Consider the following 18,278-nt stretch of genomic DNA (forward strand, 5'->3'; position numbering starts at 1 on the left):
AAGTAGCTGAAAAAATGTTGTCATTATTCAGTGGCAATATAGAGCCTTGAAATGAAGGAATAGATATAAACTGATCGAGAGGAGGAAACATACCATCTTCATCTGTCCGAACCAATATTGAAGGACTCTCAGGACCTGGTCCGACATCAGTGTAAGCAACCATAGAGATATGGTACTGAGTCCATTTTTCCAGTTGTTCCAAAAGGTACTGTCTAGTATCTGAGGAAATGCCCATAATTTCATGGGGCTTGTTATCGTCTCCATCCACTTCATTGTATCTGATGGCATATGCTGTGATAACACCATTCTGCTTGTCCTCTGGTGGTGGTAGCCAACTTACCAAGATGCTGGTAGAGCTTTGGCTGTTACATCTTATGTCTTGTGGATGAGCTGATGGCTCTGATATCAGTAAAGCATTAGAGGGAGATTGGAGTGTAAAGGTAGGAATGATCCAAAAATAAAAAATGAGGAAGAAAGGAAAAAAACAAACAAATAGAAAACAAAACCAAAAATAACTAAATAGGGTAACTGAATGAGAACCAAAATGTAAAATATTTCAGGGAACAAAATGTACCTTGGCTTATTAAAATGAACAGACTTAATGAAAAAATAAAACAGAATGAACAACAAAGACAATGCATGGGGGACGTACAGTATGATTGTGAAGCCTCATAATAGAAATACCTACCTGTACAAAAATTGGCCTTCAACAATAATCTACTAAATTTTCTTAAATAGCTTGTATTGCTGGTTGCAATTAATGCATATTTCATGGTATGATAACAAGGAGAGCCAGTATTAAATGACTAGCTATTTATATCTGCACAGTGGATTATAACTTTACAGTTGGGTTTAGACTATTAAAGAAAAGTGTATTAAAAACATGCTTTAAGTGCCAACCAGCAGGAAAAAAAATATATTGAAAATAAATCGAAAATTTTACATAAAGCAACCCGTTGTTCTACAAGTTTGTTGAATTCCAAATAAAAATTGAAAGAAATTTATTACTGAAAACTGGAGCTACGATAAGCATGCAAACGTATTTGTGTAATGAGAATCTAATGCAAAGTTTTACCTACCAGAATAGAGAACAGGTTGTTGGTTTGGACTTTTACTTGTACTTACCAAAAAAACATCAGCTGCTATACCAGCTCTCAAGATTATTAGTATTATTGTGATTATTATACTTTTTTTTTTCTTTCAAGGGGACATATATGCTAACAAAGAATTAGAAACCAACCAATAAACATTTCTCTAACGATCAACATTATCATCATCAATACATTGCAAATTCTAAAAGCAAAAAATATGTATTCTGATACACATAATAAGCATTGTTATCATCACAAAATAATTCCATGTATGTACACTTGAAACAGAGACGGATGTCAAATATACAACTTCAGGTGAATTCCAATTAAAATACTGAAATTCATAGATTTTATGAATGCACTGTAGAGTTATTCTATCTTAAGATTATGGCATTTTAAAAAATAAGCGCTCACTGTTTTAGTGAAATGTGGTACATTGCAAATCTCACTCTTGACACCGCTCTTGAATTTGGATATTTAAACTACATGGGATAGTGTAATAATGGGGGGAACTTTATTGCAGTATGACTCTCAACCGTTCTTTAGTGAAAACTTCAGCACAGTTTTCTGTTTAAAATAATGGATTTGTTCTTATGCTTAGCTATGAGAAATAAGACATAGAATAAAAGCAATGGAGTTGGGAACAACGTTAGTACAAGATTGGCAATTTGGCAGTTTTCTGTTTTTAACTGTATGCAGTCTCTGCTATTTCTAAGTTTAAATGTGGGAAATATTTACTACATGGAAAACTCCATCTTAAAGTACAAAAACAACAGTTTGGATTGTGTTTAAGAAGCTACTATACTTGTTTGATCGTTATCACTAATGTTCTTTTTATGTCAGTGTGATGTTAATTTTTTTCTCACAGGTTCGTTATGAAAACCCACTTCAATAAGTGTAAATTATAAATATAATTCTAAATAAATATCCAAATTCAAAGCTGGTTTATCACCTGCACATACCAAAATGTAACATGTTTTGCAACAAGATCCTTAAAATTGCGCTATCACTTCACCATGATAACCCTTCCATAATGGTTTACATATTTATTAACAGTTTCAGTTCAGTGATGGTATAATGTGATTGTTAGAAATCTGCTGTTATCCAAATTCTATTATCTTAAAGAGGAAATAGGATGAAAGATTAACAAACAATTATATTTGCCTCAAAATATATTTACAATTTAACTGACTATAGCATTATTACTTTCCTTCCTATAAATACAGTAAATGTATATTTCTATCATCTCCAAATGCTATGTTATCAGGAATTGTCTAAGTGAACTTAATAATTCAGAAAGAGACCTACTTGACTGGAGGGTTTTGGCTGAAATTTCTGCAGTTGAAGCACCAAGGCCAAGTGGAGCTCGAGCAGCCAACCGGAAGTAGTACAAAGTGTTTGGCTTCAGGCCTTGCAGTCGAAAATCCAAGCATGGATCAAAGGTAGTAGACTTCTAAAGAAAGGAGGAACCAAGAGTAAGGAAACAAGGCTTTGAAAATAAAACTTTAGTTAGCATAAAATAGGTAATATTAGCCAGTCACTGTAATGTATGAGATAATGTACTATATAACTTGCACGATGCAAAGAGCAAAAGCTATTTACATTTTTTGTCAGACTATCTCTGTTGATCTCACTGTTATTTCATCAATGTCCCTTTATTTCTCAACAGAATACTAATAGCAGCTTCACATGTTCCTTAAATAATCCAGAATCTAGAATATCCCACATACTGTCTGTCTCAGCATGCAACCAATTTAGATATCTATGAAATAATTGACCAAAAAGCAGAACCTGTCACTATACACAACTCTCACAATTCATTTTAGTACACAGTACCTTAGCCCTACATACTCTGCAGTGTTAAGAATATTGACCAAAATAAATATAGTATACATTACCAAACAATAGAAGCATACACTACTCAGTAATACTATTAACAAACAAGTTTTTCCCAGGGCAGCAATGATACTAATGAAATAAAACAAAGCATTTTCCAGGCAATACAAGTAGTACCATGACAATAGTTAATTGCATAAACCTCATATATTGAAATCTAAATTATTTCTAGAAATGAAAAACTGAAAAAGAAACTAAATCAAAAGCACAGAAAGGAATTGCTTTCTTTAGTGCATAATTTTGGTCTAAAGTCCAAGAACGCAACTAGTCAAATCAAGTGTATCTTGCAAATCACCAATAAAGTAGACAACACAGCAGTATTAAACGTTGGATTAAATTGCTGCAATGAATAGCCCCAGATAAGTTTTTAAAAATAAGGAAACCCCCCGTCTTGTATTAGATGACACATTTCTTTCACAAATTAATCAGAATAGTCAAATAATTATTAATGTTCATATAAGTGTCTAATAAGTCCTTTAAAAGCAACTTATTATTAATATGTATGAATGAGTTATATCACACAAAAATGAAAATCAAGTATGGCAATGTTTGGGTCACTTGACTGCCTTCAAATGTGACTTTCCAACACTATAATTATTATTATTGCCATTTATTTATATAGTGCCACCATATTACGCAGCTCTGTACAGAATATTTGTCATTCACAACAGTCCCTGCCCCACAGGAGCTTATAGTCCAAATCATATTTCCCGACTTTTTTTCCCCTCCCTCTGGGAGATCCCAGAGTGTAGGTGAAGTGAGTGTACGACTGGGGTGGGGAATCATGAATCGCGTCGTTTTGGCCCTGCCACACATTGACGCAATTGCTCCATTTTGTGGAGGGGGCAGAGTCAAAATGACGCAATTGGCTGCAAATCATGCATTGGAGGCCTTCATCCCGCCCACTTCAATATTAAGTGGGCACAATGTGGGAGACTGGCCTGCTCTCCTGGGAGTCTGAGAGACCTAGTTGTCAGAAAGCTCATTAACCATGCTGACATTCCACAAAACTATTGGTCCTTGGCAGAGCTGTCAGTTATGCCAAGGTTATAGTGTTCCTCCCTCTCATCTACAGCAAGTGGAATCCATCCACCAATCAAAATATGTAACCTGTTTCATATGCCCTACACTCATGCGTAGTGAGTTTATGAAGGATAGAGCTGATTGGTGGAGAAACATCCTTTAATGTAGAGGAAGTATTGTGTAAAAAGTGCATGATGCCTGTTCTGTGAACCGGCAGTACTGAATCAGGACAGGACTGACATCTCTTACATAGGCCCAGCTAAAAAATCCGTTCCAAGGAGTACTAACATTACTATTTACTGAAAGAGGAAGATAGCAGGGATACCTGAACAGGGCGGAAAAACAGTCACATAAAATATATAGGTAAGTAATTACCGACCAGTGAGCCTTACATCAGTAGTAGGGACATGGAAACACTCTTAAAACAAAGAGTTATAGAATATCTCAAATCCAGTAACTTACAGGATCCCAAACAGCATGGAGTTACTGGGGGGAGATCATGACAAACAAATCTTATTGACTTTATTGACTGGGTGACTAAAGTAATAGATCAAGAGGGGGCCGTAGATGTAGCTTATCTGGATTTCAGTAAGGCTTTTGACACTGTCCCACATAGCAGACATTTTAAATAAACTCGAAAGCTTGGGATTGGATACTAAGATGGTTAAATGGATAAATTCTTGGTTGCAGGATAGAAAACCAAGAGTTATAATAAATGGAGTGCATTTACAGGAGGGAAAGGTTACCAGTGGTGTGCCCCAAGGATCTGTACTTGGACAGTGCTTTTTAATAGCTTGATTGGTGACATTGCAAATGATATTGAAGGAAAGTATGCCTTTTTATGATGACACAAAGATATGCAACAGGGTCGACACACCAGTAGGGGTTAAACAAATGATCGATGATCTAGGTAGACTAGAGGATTGGTCAAGAGAGTGGCAACTACAGTTTAATGGTAAAAAATGCAAAAGCATGCACTTGGGTCTCAAAAACCTAAAGGCTAAATACAGTATTAATGTCACTATATTATTATACTATTGAAAACTCCTGAGGAGGAGTCACTATTTCAGGTGACTTAAAGGCAGGTAAGCAATGTAACAAAGCAATGAGAAAGGCAAGTCAGATGCTTGGTTGCATAGGGAGAGGAATCAGTAGCAGAAAGAAGTAATAATGCCACTGTATAGGTCATTGGTACGGCTTCATCTAGAATACTGTGTTCAATTCTGGAGGCCATATTTCCAGTAGAATATTAATGCATTAGAGACTGTACAAAGAAGGGCAACTAAAATGGTACATGGTCTACAGCACAAAACTTACCCGGAAAGACTAAAATATCTTAACATGTATAGATTGGAGCAGAGAAGGGAACAGGGGGACATGATAGAAACTTTCAAATATATCAATAGTTTTACCAAGGTGCAGGAGGCAAACATTCTTTAAAGGAAGAGAAGTACTAGAACACGAGGACCTGCACTGAAACTGGAGGGATGTAGGTTTAGAGGAAATTTGAGGAAAAACTACTTCACAGAAAGGGTAGTGAATAAGTGGAATAGCCTCCATCAGATTTGGTATAGTCTAATACAGTAGGACAATTTAAACATGCTTGGGATAAACATAAAGTTATCCTTACAAATAATAAAGTATCAAATAAGGTTTGAGGTTACCATAGGTTAAAAATTGGGCAGACTAGATGGGCCTAGCGGTTCTTATTTGCCGTCAAATTCTATGTTTCTATGTTACACACAACATTTTATGGTGCATGAAAATGCAATATGTTGCTCTGCACGTAACTGATTTCCATTTTGTTCTTGATACAACCATGTAAGCTTAGCAGGATTTCATACCATGATAAAAGAGAATAAGAGTAAAATAATACATAATCCATAAATTACCTCCTCTTCTTGATTTTCTTCTTTGTAGTACAGCTCATAGCCGGATATTGTGTCAGAACGTGGGGCGTTCCAGGATAGTAATATACTTGTTTCAGACTGCGCTTCTGCTTTGAAGCCGAGTGGCTGACTGGGAACTGGAAGAATAAAAGTTTGATTACCATCTATAAACACAAGCATTAATAGGTTAATGTACAATAACATTGTATAATTAATTATACCATTTATTACACAATGTTACACTTTAATTTTTATATAACCAAGGAACCGCTTATATGGAAGAACTGACACATTTTGTTCCAGTATTAAAAAGTTCCAAGTGATAATAGCATGTTTACCTCCTGAACACACATAAAAGGAATATTGCCTCAAAAATACTTTAATGCTAAAGAAAGCAAGTCAATATCTGCTCTGAAACCTGCATAAAGTTCAAGGAAAAGATATGAGTATAATCATTATCAACCAAGCGCCAGAGCATATACTGATATAAAAAAGAAACAAAAGTAGGCATTGCATTTGAAATCTGTACCATTATAATAGCCCTGGGGTTAACATGTAGAATTCTGGAGCCAGTGAATCAAGCAGCCAGGGAATATGTGCACCCATTGACATCAGTAGAAATTAATCCCAGTACATGCGCACATGCTTGGCTGACAATGCGTATACTCAACTGATGTGCCAGCAGAAATTTATAAATGTACTGGCTACTTGGCTCTATGATTTGTGCAGCATTGTAATAACCCTTAAATCATAGCATTTGAACTGGCCCCAATGTAAAGCCTGTAGATGTCACGCAAGAAACAAACAGTAAAATATCTTAACGGATATTGTGGTATATATAGAACATTTAGTAAATATATTGTTGCCCCAAACTGTGTATGGGTTCTGCTGAGTCTAGAATGTAACAAGCTCTGTATCATAAGCAATAAAAAAGATTAAAAATATATACATCATTTTTTCATACTAAAATCTATTAGACAACCATTGTTACCTAATCCTAATCTATGATCCACTGGAAGTGAGCATGTTAATGACAGAGAGTTGAATCCTATGGAATGATGTTACACTTATTCTAATATATTACGATGCTTTGTTTCTATATCAATATTATGGATATGTTTTTTTAGACAAATAAAGGAGATGTATCATTCTATTTGAGATTTATTGAGATTAATATGATTCTTGATTTCCTTGATGTGTTTTTTTATTATGACATCTTGGACAAATGTGGCGTCTTTCTCTATAATGAATTATTTAATGTAAAAAAGAGATCATTAGTTCTTAATTCTAATTGAACAATAATATGGCAAGAAATTATAAAACCTTAACTACAGACACAAGACAACACTTACCTCCTGTCTGAGTGATGACTTGGATTTCATTAGAAAGTGGTCCATCTCCAACTGAAGTAAACGCCAGGACCTTCACTGAGTATGTTTTTTGAGGCACCAAGCTTCCTATAGTGGTAATTTGGCTGTCAGCTACATTATACTTTGTCCAACTATTAATTTGTTGAGTTGGTTCCATAGTGTAATAAACTCTGTATCCCCGTATCTCTCCATTGGGTTCCTCGGGTTCTTCCCATTGAACTATAATAGTGGTTGAGCTCAGCATGCGTGCCTGCACATTCCGAGGAGCACTGGATGGAGCTTGTTCTGAAGTCCTTGTCAGGACTGGTTCACTAGGTGGGCCACGTCCAATGTTATTGACAGCAACAACTCTGAATTCGTATTCTGAGTAGGGACTAAGACCAGCAACACTGTATCGCGTTGTAGCTACACCATCAATTTCTTTATATTGTTCTTCAGAATTCTTCGGCTTGTGCTGGATTATGTAGTAGGTGACAGGCTCAGGATTTCCAGAATCCCAGGTTAACGTAATACTTGTAGCAGTGCTTTCTGTCACCATAGGGATTCCAGGAGGTCTGGGTAAGGCTTAAAGTGAAACAAAACAAAATGGTTTCTAAACCAAACAGGGGAAATATTTTTTTTTTTACAATCCTAACTTCCTGCTATTTCAGCTAAATTTTCTTCAGAATGACAAGCAATGTGTAAAAAGATAAGACGTTCCCTCCGATATAGACAACACTGTTTATTTGGATAAAAGAAAATGGTAGTTTTCCATAGCACAAAATGTGTTTAAACGGATTATGTATTCACAATATTTATTAAACACTACTTGCAGTGATTAAATAAGTGAAAGATAAACATAATATAAAGCAGGGGTCCACAGGAGTAATTATATAATTGTTAAATAGTAATATTTTTGATTGGGGCTCCTTTATGTGCAACATTATTTATACTTGTTTGGTTTTCGCATTACATTGATATCCACAACTCTACCTTTGCTCAAAAATGCCGTTAATGTTGTTGCTTCAGATGTGCCAGTAATTATGTTTATTGCCTATTGTTAAATCAACTGTTTCCAATGAATTCATGTTATATTCCACAGAATTTGCATAAACCCTTCCTTGCTTTTAATTTATTGTTTCAGTCCAAAGAAGTACAGAGATGTTTGGGATGTTATTACACATTGTCATGCTACATATGGCATAATGCACTTCCTCCAGTAAATTATACGGCTATAATTTAGCGAATATATAAATGGTTTTTATACAGGTTGCGGATCTCTGTGGTTACTTCTAATGTGTATATTAATTTATGCTTTCCAAATGTATACAGAAATAATGAAATTAGAACTCACTGATTTTTATCAAAGACATCACAACTCACATTGATACATACTATTTATAGGAGTTTATATATATACAGTATATTAGCATCACTTATATATTTTACATGTGTTAAGATACTGGAGTCTATTTATCATTTGTGGCTAGTGAGCAGCAGTAAGAATCATTTTGCATCACTGCAAAGATGATGTTTTTTTTAAAGCTCGCTTTGCTTTTCACTGCTTGTTAAATTGGGTCACATCACAGTCCCCATAGAAGGCTATAGAGAATGCAGTGACCAGAGTTAGATAGTTTAAACCAGCAGAAGAAATCTCTGATTTCTCCTGATTTATCCCCTTGATAAATTAACAGAGGAGTTGGATGGCCTTTCTCATGAAAAAAAACCCAGCTGTTTTCTTTGCAAGTCAAGTTTTCCTGCACTAGTAGACATCAAAGATGAAATTGATTAGAAGTAAAAATTATTATCTTTATGTGAAACAACTGTAGGTTTCTCACTGAAATTACCTTTTCAGCAGAATTCTATATAATTTTTTTTAAGATCGCATATTTCAGTTATTGAAAGGGAGGAAGGATTGTTACTTTTGAATTCTGTTTATGCAAAGCAAAATATAGGACCTCATTTAGAGTCGGACGTAAAGTCTGTTTTAGGCGCATCCAACAAAAAAACACTACCACGCATGTGCAGAAAGCACCAAATCTGCCTGCATCTTGGACACTTGCGCATAAAACAGACTTTGCGTTCGACTCTAAATGAGGTCCATATACTTAATTCAATAAATCATGCCACATGTATATGTGAAACATTTTGTGAGAGGTCCATAGCTTTCTTTAGAATTCATTCAAGAGTAATGATGCAGATTTAAAGAAAAGGAATCATGTATTTCTTGCAAAAATAGAAATGTATTTGACTTTACATTTGTATCATCACAATGTACATTAATGGGTCTTTTTATACCAAAATGTTTAACCTCCGGTAGTGTTTTTTTACACTTCATTTTTGACTACCAAAAGTGAATACCCTAAAATCCAGGGAAATAAGACCAGGGGTATATTTACTAAACTGTGGGTTTGAAAAAGTGGAGATGTTGCCTATAGCAACCAATCAGATTCAAGTTATCATTTATTTAGTACATTCTACAAAATGACAGCTAGAATCTGAGTGGTTGCTATAGGCAACATCCCCACATTTTCAAAATCGCAGTTTAGTAAATATACCACCAGGAATTCAGCGACCAGTAGAGTTTGTTGCAACTAAAACTTCATGCACCCCAAAGTCAAAGGAAATTGAATATATTGAATATAATATATTATCACAACCAAAAACAAAAATCAGTAAATGGGGTAAAGTGTTGGGGATGTCTGGAAATAAAAGTTGGAAAGACATTTAGGCACTCTTGGCATGTATGATGAATTCCGAAGATCAATAGCGATAATTAAAAGTTCACATACATCACTGCACAAAAATGTTACCGCACAGTTTTCTGTGTTTTTATTCTGACCATTTGTCGGTATTAAATTGGCAGAAGTTCTAAAGTACTTTCAAAGGAGTACAGATTTGCATTCTATAATTATGTTAACAGATTTCACCATAGTCGCTGCTGTCATCTATCATAGATAGTTCTATAACATCATGTATTATTGTAGTACAATCAATTTGGAAAGGAACAGCAGCATTTCAATGGACTGTATCTTTTTCTATCCATAAAACCTAAGCCTGTCGCTTGTAGTCTCTTAAAATGTGTACATACTAATGAGGTCTGTTACCTTTAACAGTTATCTGTGCTATTGCTTCTATAACGCCAAGAGTAGACATTGCAACACATGTGTAATTAGCCGATTGTCTGACATCGGTAAGCTCCAGTACATTTCTTCCAATTGGCATATCATCCTCAGGTGTAAGGTCTTCAGCACCCAGCATCCATTTCACATATGGCATTGGTGACCCTACTGCAACGCAAGTGATATTGACACTTCCACCAGGCATTATCTCGTGATTTGTGGGTGGTATAGAAAACCTTGGAGCAATTCGACGAACTGAATGAAATAAAAAAAGTAGGAATAAGCAATAACAGAACCAACAGAGTAGGTACATTCTCAGTTTTATGACATGCACACTACAGTTGAAGAAAACAGCTTGTATCACATTAATAATGTATATAGCTAGTATATACACATTGACATTTCTAAATGAAACATTAGACAATATACTTAATTCAAAACATGTAAACACATTTACTTACACCTATCAGGCCCCAACAATTTACCAACTACTGTACAATACACAAACACCATGCAAATACATATGTATACATATTTATTTTCTATATACATATATATTTAATATAAGAACTGGAGGATTGCCAGCATGCTTGCATTGCATAGCCTTAGGTACTAAGTGCTTCCAGTCAATGTGAATTAATGTGATCGGCCACATTGTCACATCACAGCCCTGACGCACATCCAGAGTGTACTGAAAGTACAGGTTAGCTCACTTTCAGACTCCAATTTGGATGCAGACTTCAAACCTTACACTAATACTAAAACAGAAATCAAAACATAGAGAGAGACTTATCATTACATAAAACAAGGCAAGGCCAGTTCAAGTACTGGACTGAGTCATGCATGCAAGCAGATGACTGAGGTCTAGGCAACCATGCTTTGAAAATTTTACAACAGTATTTTATATATAATTTCAATGTATGTTTTGTTTCTAGATAGATCCTGTATATCTGCACTGACACATTAAAATGGGACAAAGGTGGTAATACACAACTAAAGAAAGTTGAATGTGACAGGAGTTGGGAAAGAGAGGATAACACAAGAGGGGCAGTATTAGATTAGGCTGAAGTTGTTAAAATGTCTTTATGACTGTGAGTGTGCTGAAAAGAGGAGTATGGCAGGGCAACATTCACGGTTTAGTTACATATAAATTGTAAGGAAAGCAACAGCTACCGGATTAATATTAAAGAGATTTCTAAGTAGGGTTTCAACTAAGAGGTTAATTGTATTTAAAACAAGCATTTGCAGAACTGACACTAGTAAGCGAAAGGAGGCAAATATTCCTACTTCAACTATTCACCTGTTTTTTTGTTTTGTTATTATAGCACATGTTTTTTAAAATTAATAGTTGTAAAAAATATTATTGCAAGCTAGTTCATTGCGATTGTCTTAAACATAATTCAGCTTACACAAACATATTATGTGCCTGTTGTTGGCTTTCTGTCCCATGAACCTACCGTCATTTAGGAATGTAAATCAAGACAATTCATATCCTATAGTTTGTCAATTATGTTCTTTATACAAAAGAGGTAATACTGACAAATTATATAATTATATATTTTTTGGGGGAAAAAAAGAAGCAAGGAAACCTTTGGCAATCCAGCTGCTAATAAACAAAATCTCCCACTGGCTGATTGAGCATCATGGAAAGTGTAGGTCAGATAATCAGGGTTATTTAATAACATGGTACAAATAATACAAATGTATCTAGCACATATTAACCAATCATAAAATAACTTTTGCTCGTCTAGTGTAAGTGAGGCCAAATAAATGTTATGACTGGTTGCTGTGGGCAATAGCACACTTGTGCTTCATGCATAACGGACTGTATTCTATGGTCAACTATCATTGATGATTGGCTCACAGCTGGGGCAGGCTGTCTTCCCAGTCAAAGTCTCATTTGCTACACACAGCTGCAACCCCTAGCATAGCTGCATCCCCTGCTATTATGACAGTTTCACCTTTGAACAGTGCTAAAGTATGATGGAGGTGGGGAAGCAGAGCCATCAATGTCGCCACATATGTCAGACATTGGCACTGGCTTTGTTCCCATGCCTGTTCTCACTAGCACGATGACATATCTGGGCAGGACATCTAGCTGTCACGCCCCTAGCTGTGCAAGACTGTCCGTCAGGGGCTAAGATGTCAGCTGTGAAGAAGGCGGACAGGCAGGCGTTACATAGCCAGAGACTTCTGCGCCACACCTAACCCAGGCTGGGGTTCCTGTGTACCATTTTGAAATTGCTTTTCTACCCGCTACTCTGCGCCCTGACAAATATGAAATCCCAGATCATAAACAAACAAGAAGGGCCAAGTGATAAGTTCAAATTATAGCAAAAAAAAAATATATATATATATATATATATATATATATATATATATATATATATATATATGTGTGTGTGTGACAGGGCAGAATAATACACAAAGGGCTCTCAACTGCAAATAAAGTTGCTTACATAACGCTTTCAGTTCATTAAGTATGCAGCTGTGGATAGTGTGCTTTTGACATTATTTTATCATTGATTTAATGTACACTCAAATTTTTGTTGTTGTTATTTAGTTATATTAGATATAGTTTTTAGTTTTCAGGTGCAACAGGAGATATGAGGCCATAAGTGTGTACTGGAGCAGGGAAAGTAGACAGCCTTTAATAATTTCTCAGTAAGTCTGATGCATCTTAGATAATAAAACCTTATTATAATTAGTAGTAGTAGTAATAATTCTGGTGTGGATAACAATTCTGAATTGAGCTGAGACACATTTTGCTTGTCCCTTCCCTTCTCGTAATGAGCGCCACAGAGTATGCCTGACTGAAGTGCCTGCTGCTTGGGATACTAAGAGGAGGTTCGCTGCAGGGGTTGGGAGGGTACTGATTTATGATCTTGCTTCAGTACCACACTTCCTTGCAACATAATTGGGAAGCGGGGTGGCAAGAGAACACCACCTCCATCCAACTAGTAGGAGGACACAGTTTATGTGAATTCACTACTGCTCACCCACATGCGGACAAGTGCAAATGCCACAGTGCATAATTTCTAAATGTTGCAATGGGACGCAAAAAACAACTAGAGTATTTACCATATAGGAATACTCTTAGGACATTAATATTTAGCAGGCAGCAAAGAAATGGTTTAATGTTAATTTCAGTTACATTTTCAGTTTTGTCCATTACCAATCACCTGTTTTTCCCCAGTAAAAAAAATATGAGGGCAATATTTGGCCATGATGATGTAAAGGGGGAAAAAATCACTGATTTAGGACATATTCATCCACACTAGCAGTCTACTCCATATATACACCATGTTATTAAATCATCCCTATCAATTGCCAAGAATACCCAGCCCAGTTGGTTCAAGGAATTGAAGATTTAGTGTCGGGAAAGCACATGGGACTAAAAAGCAAAACCGTAAACTAGGCAAACTTGTATATATTTTTGATTGAATAATTGAAGAGGTTTCATTGTTTAATGATCTTGTGAAGGTAAGGCAGGCAGGAGTGTGGGGAGATAGAGCAAGGACATTCAATTTGCACAAGACAAGCAACAACTACCTATACAACAATGCAGTCCATTTGTAGCTTGAAATCAGTTCTCAAGATACATAGCGTTCCCATGCTCATCCAATATATCAAATGCAGTATATTATTACTGTACATAGCAAAGCAATAGTTTAAGCATGCATTAAATAAACTAATGTAAGAAATGTTATCAGATTAAAGGTTGCCATGCACTCAAGATTAACCTCGCATGCATCACAATTAGATAACAGCAAGCGTAAGAAGCCATAACTTGAGCATTCATTGCCGAAACATAACACTAACCGGAGGAAAAAAAAAATCACAATGCAGCTACATTCATTTCAATTGTATTCTTTGTTATTGTTGAATTATTATTTTTGTAAGGTGGGTAAAAAGTAAAAAACACACCAACCTTCTCGCAGCTCTGAGGGATGTAGGGGTTTGATGCAGAACACAATGAAATGAGGAAAGGAGAAAAACAAGGGAAACACAGAGAGAGTAAAAAGGCCATATCAAGGCTTTCAACTGCTTTTTGAACATCTTTTACTAGTTACACCTCCCTAGTCTTCAATATAAGTTAGCATTTCTCCAGCTTAGAAACAATAGCTATAGCCATTTGGTTTTCAAACCCCATACTTGTTCCAATAAGAGTCCTCTGTGTTGGATAAATTCAGCTTTAATTATTTTTTATGAAAATAATTAAATAGGAAATGTTGTGTTAGCTAGTTCCTAAATCTGCTAACACTACGGTAATGAGCTGACAGCTGTATGTTACCCATGTGTTTTCATACACAGGTAAGAAGGACAGGAATTATAGCTTTTGCTCTGGACAAAAAGATACATAGACCAGATATTTCAAAAACTGGTTTGAAAAGCCTCTGCTTAAGTCAAAGAACACTTTCTCTTCTCATTTACAATTAATCATTGCAATGACTGTACAGAGTCATTAGAATGTATTCTCATAATTCACTCATGTCACCAAGAAGACCCATTTTCTTTTCAGGGAAAAGTCAGTTCATTACGGTAGTGGAATGGATCACATTTACCATTAGATGTAAAAAAGTATAAAAGAAAAATACAAAGAAAGAAGGAAAGTAGCAAAGTAAGTGTGATGAATATTCAGTTATGCTCATAATGCTTTTAAGGTTAGAGGGTTATCCACTACAAACACTAAAGCAAAATCAGTACTTGTATCCATCATGATGCTTTCAATGTCATCTGCAACTCAGTAGAACATCGAGCTATCAACTCAGGATTAATATTATAGTAAGGAGTCAAGACGTAATATAGCAATAATACAAAAGCAAATAAAACCATCCCAAAAATGAATGCAATGCACGCATCTAAATAAAACAAAAAGAGAGGTTAAGATGTCAATATACTTACAACCCTCCACAATTATTCAGTGATTTGTTGTCCAGTTTTCTATTGTCATAACAGTAACTGCGAACATCCTGAAAATAATAGCCCTTGTGCCTGAAGAATGTAGACACCAGGGGTTTGTCATTCCTACCTCTTACATATAGATTGGCAGGGGCAGAATAGCGCGTCCCGGCACTGTTGGTCGCAACACACTCATATTTGCCCTGGTCAGATTCTTCACTCTGCTCAATTTGGAGGGCACCTGTCCAGATATAAAATACACAGCCAAGAAAAGAGTCAGACAAAATTCTGCTGTTTATAGATACCCCCAGTCAGCCATTAGCAACACAGAAAACCCTGAATACGAAGGTCCAATCAACGTCGATTCTTGCTAAGGATTACAGATAAAAAGCAATGCAACAGTAACATTTCAGTTCATCGATTGGTACTTTAAAGAAAAAAATACATATACAACAGGCATTTACATGTAAATTGTTCAAAATTTAATTAAAATGGATATGAGTGAGACTGCTTCAAGGAAGTATGGCTTTGAAATAAAACAAAATATATATTTTGTCATCGTTTAGTTCAATATTTTTATATAAATGGGTTTAGAAAATTCTTAAAATGTAATCAAATAGGGATAATTTAAGAACACTTTATATTGAGGAATGCCAAAAAAATAACAGCAAGAACAAAAATGCTGTTTGGCACAAAAAAAAGAAGAAAAAAAAGACATTTTATTAATTTACCATAGCAATAAAAATATATTTATATTTAATTCAAGAAGCAAAACTCCTTTTAAGACATGCAGGTTCTGAAGAAAGACGATTGGTACAACTTACAATTTAAGAATTTGTGCTGGAAAACAAAGAGTAGTTTAATTACAAAATAAAATATATAAAATAATGGCTACTGTCAAGACCTGAAGAAGCCAACCATTCACTGCTCGAGGTCCTCAGTAGGCCCCCTAAGACACCCATCAAAATCCACAGGTGGGATTAGCAGTGTGGTGTCACAAAACCCAAGAAAAAAAAAAAGGCAAAACAAGAAGAGTTGTAAACAATGGTTCAGTACATCGAAAAACAGTACTACAAGCATACCTCTAAAATACCAAGTTGTAAACCTGTTGTTTCCAGCGCCTGGAGAATCAGTGATCCAAAAAGTCAGTGAACAAATTCAAGAAAATTTAAGTGAGGGGGGAAAACAATTATGTGAATTTGCAAGAGGAAAATGTCAAGCTTGTTTTCAATTTTTCTACAAGAAAAAAAGAAAAAAAAAAAAGGAAAAAATAGAAGAACAAATACAAGACCAAAAGCAAAAACATCTCTGTAACACAAGATCAAAAAGATGGTATTCCTGGATGTCTTCTGCATGTCTCCAACTGTTCCCTAGACCAAGAGGCATAGGTCCAAAACATGAACAGCTAAGGAAGAAAAAAAGTTTTTTTCTCTCCAATCAGTCGGACAAAAAAGAAAAAAAAGAAGAAAAAGAAGAAAAAAGAGGGACACATGGAAAGCTGTGACTGGGCTTTGGTCAAAAGACCTTGATATGCTTTCTTTGAAGCATATCACAACTTAAAATCATTATATTAAATGAAATAGAAAAGATGAAAAAGACACATGAGAAAGTGATAAAATAATATGTAATAAAATGACATTTTTTTTAAAAATGATAAAGAACAAATACAAGAAGAATGGAAGGACAAAAAAAAGAATGAGTAAGATCATTCTGTGACTCTTAGTTCAGCGGTCTTACCTCTTATTGGTGTACCACCTGGGTGGATAATATGAATGCAAATAAGATTAGAAAGAAGAATCATTAGTACCAGAAGAAGGAGGCTAAGGCTTTGGAAGAAGAATTAAATTAGACTTACAGAATAGAAAAGGATAACAGGAATATAGTGAATAGAGAAAATAGGTCCTAAGTGCTTTTGCACTGTACCACAAAGAGCAGAGGACCCATAATGGCAGTGAACTTCTCCAACTAGTACAGACAAAATAGATAAGGAGGGGGTTGATATAATCTTTTTTAAGCCTCAAAATACAATTGCAACGTAGTTTGTACTATTCACAGGACTTTCAGGAAATCATGTTAATCTTGATCTAAAGGATACGTGAAGGGCATTTGGTAACAAACACTGTGGTACAGGTCAAGGTATGACATCTATTTAGGGATCAGTGAAGCTAAAGGACAATTCCTTGAAGAGGGGTGTTGACTAGGTTTGCTACAACAACAATAGTTTTGTGAAGGTGTGTGCACCACTACAAAGGTCTTGTGACTACACTAGCTCATAGTAGTAAAATGCATGCCATGCATTTTAACAGTATTGAGAATACTAGGGCAGGTTGAAGTATGGAGACTTGTGGGGGAAAGTGCGCTGGAGGACTAAGCACTTACCAATGGATTCTGTAGATTTAAATACGGAGAGAAGAAAGACAGCATAAAAATATTATATTATTATATTCTTTATAGTTTGGCACTTAGTTAAAGATCTATTAATCTACTTGATCACATTTTGAATATTAATTTATAAGTTACACTAATAAAAATTGTATACACAGGCTCTGCTGACAACAATCAGGTAAGCACTAAACAAGACAATTTGAAAAGCACAGGAAACTTCAGAAAGCCAGGATTTTTAGGAGAGAGGCAATTAAGCACTAAGGGCCTGATTCATTAACAAACGCAAACCGAACGCAATGTGCAGTTTTTTTTAAAAAAAAACAAAAAACGCATGTACATCGGGTATACGCACGTTCGTATTCAACTAGGGACAGATGTAAAGGTACATCTGTTGATGAATACTGGTCTAGGTCTGCTCTGCACTAAAAGACAATACACTGCAGGATACGTCCAATACATATGTGGAATATAAAGACCCAAAAGGACGCACAGAAAATAAATAAAAACTATTCAATTATCGTCACCTGTTAATTATACAGTTATTAATGAAAAAACATTAAATATTTTTTTAATTTTTTTCACAAATTACATTTATTAGGATGTTCTTAACGTCTACTGTAC

The 18,278-nt window shown here is 35.4% G+C and overlaps 1 protein-coding gene across 29 annotated transcripts in view; it reads right to left on the minus strand.

Annotated features, from left to right (window-relative positions):
- Positions 1–18,278, minus strand: part of PTPRD (protein tyrosine phosphatase receptor type D) — a 1,423,918-nt gene that overhangs the window by 114,452 nt on the left and 1,291,188 nt on the right. For 10 of the 29 annotated variants that reach the window (XM_075209451.1, XM_075209482.1, XM_075209417.1 and 7 more), the window contains 7 exons: positions 17,010–17,027; positions 15,403–15,513; positions 10,356–10,625; positions 7,252–7,833; positions 5,903–6,036; positions 2,400–2,544; positions 94–399 (listed from right to left, as the gene is read on the minus strand). In XM_075209451.1, the coding sequence (XP_075065552.1) occupies positions 94–399; positions 2,400–2,544; positions 5,903–6,036; positions 7,252–7,833; positions 10,356–10,625; positions 15,403–15,513; positions 17,010–17,027 (1,566 nt within the window). Of the gene's footprint in view, positions 1–93; positions 400–2,399; positions 2,545–5,902; positions 6,037–7,251; positions 7,834–10,355; positions 10,626–14,301; positions 14,659–15,402; positions 15,514–17,009; positions 17,028–18,278 lie in introns of those variants that run through there. The other 19 variants (XM_075209490.1, XM_075209471.1, XM_075209443.1 and 16 more) reach the window with 4 other exon arrangements.

Source organism: Mixophyes fleayi, chromosome 1 (genome assembly GCF_038048845.1).
Source record: "Mixophyes fleayi isolate aMixFle1 chromosome 1, aMixFle1.hap1, whole genome shotgun sequence".
Lineage (NCBI taxonomy): Eukaryota > Metazoa > Chordata > Amphibia > Anura > Limnodynastidae > Mixophyes > Mixophyes fleayi.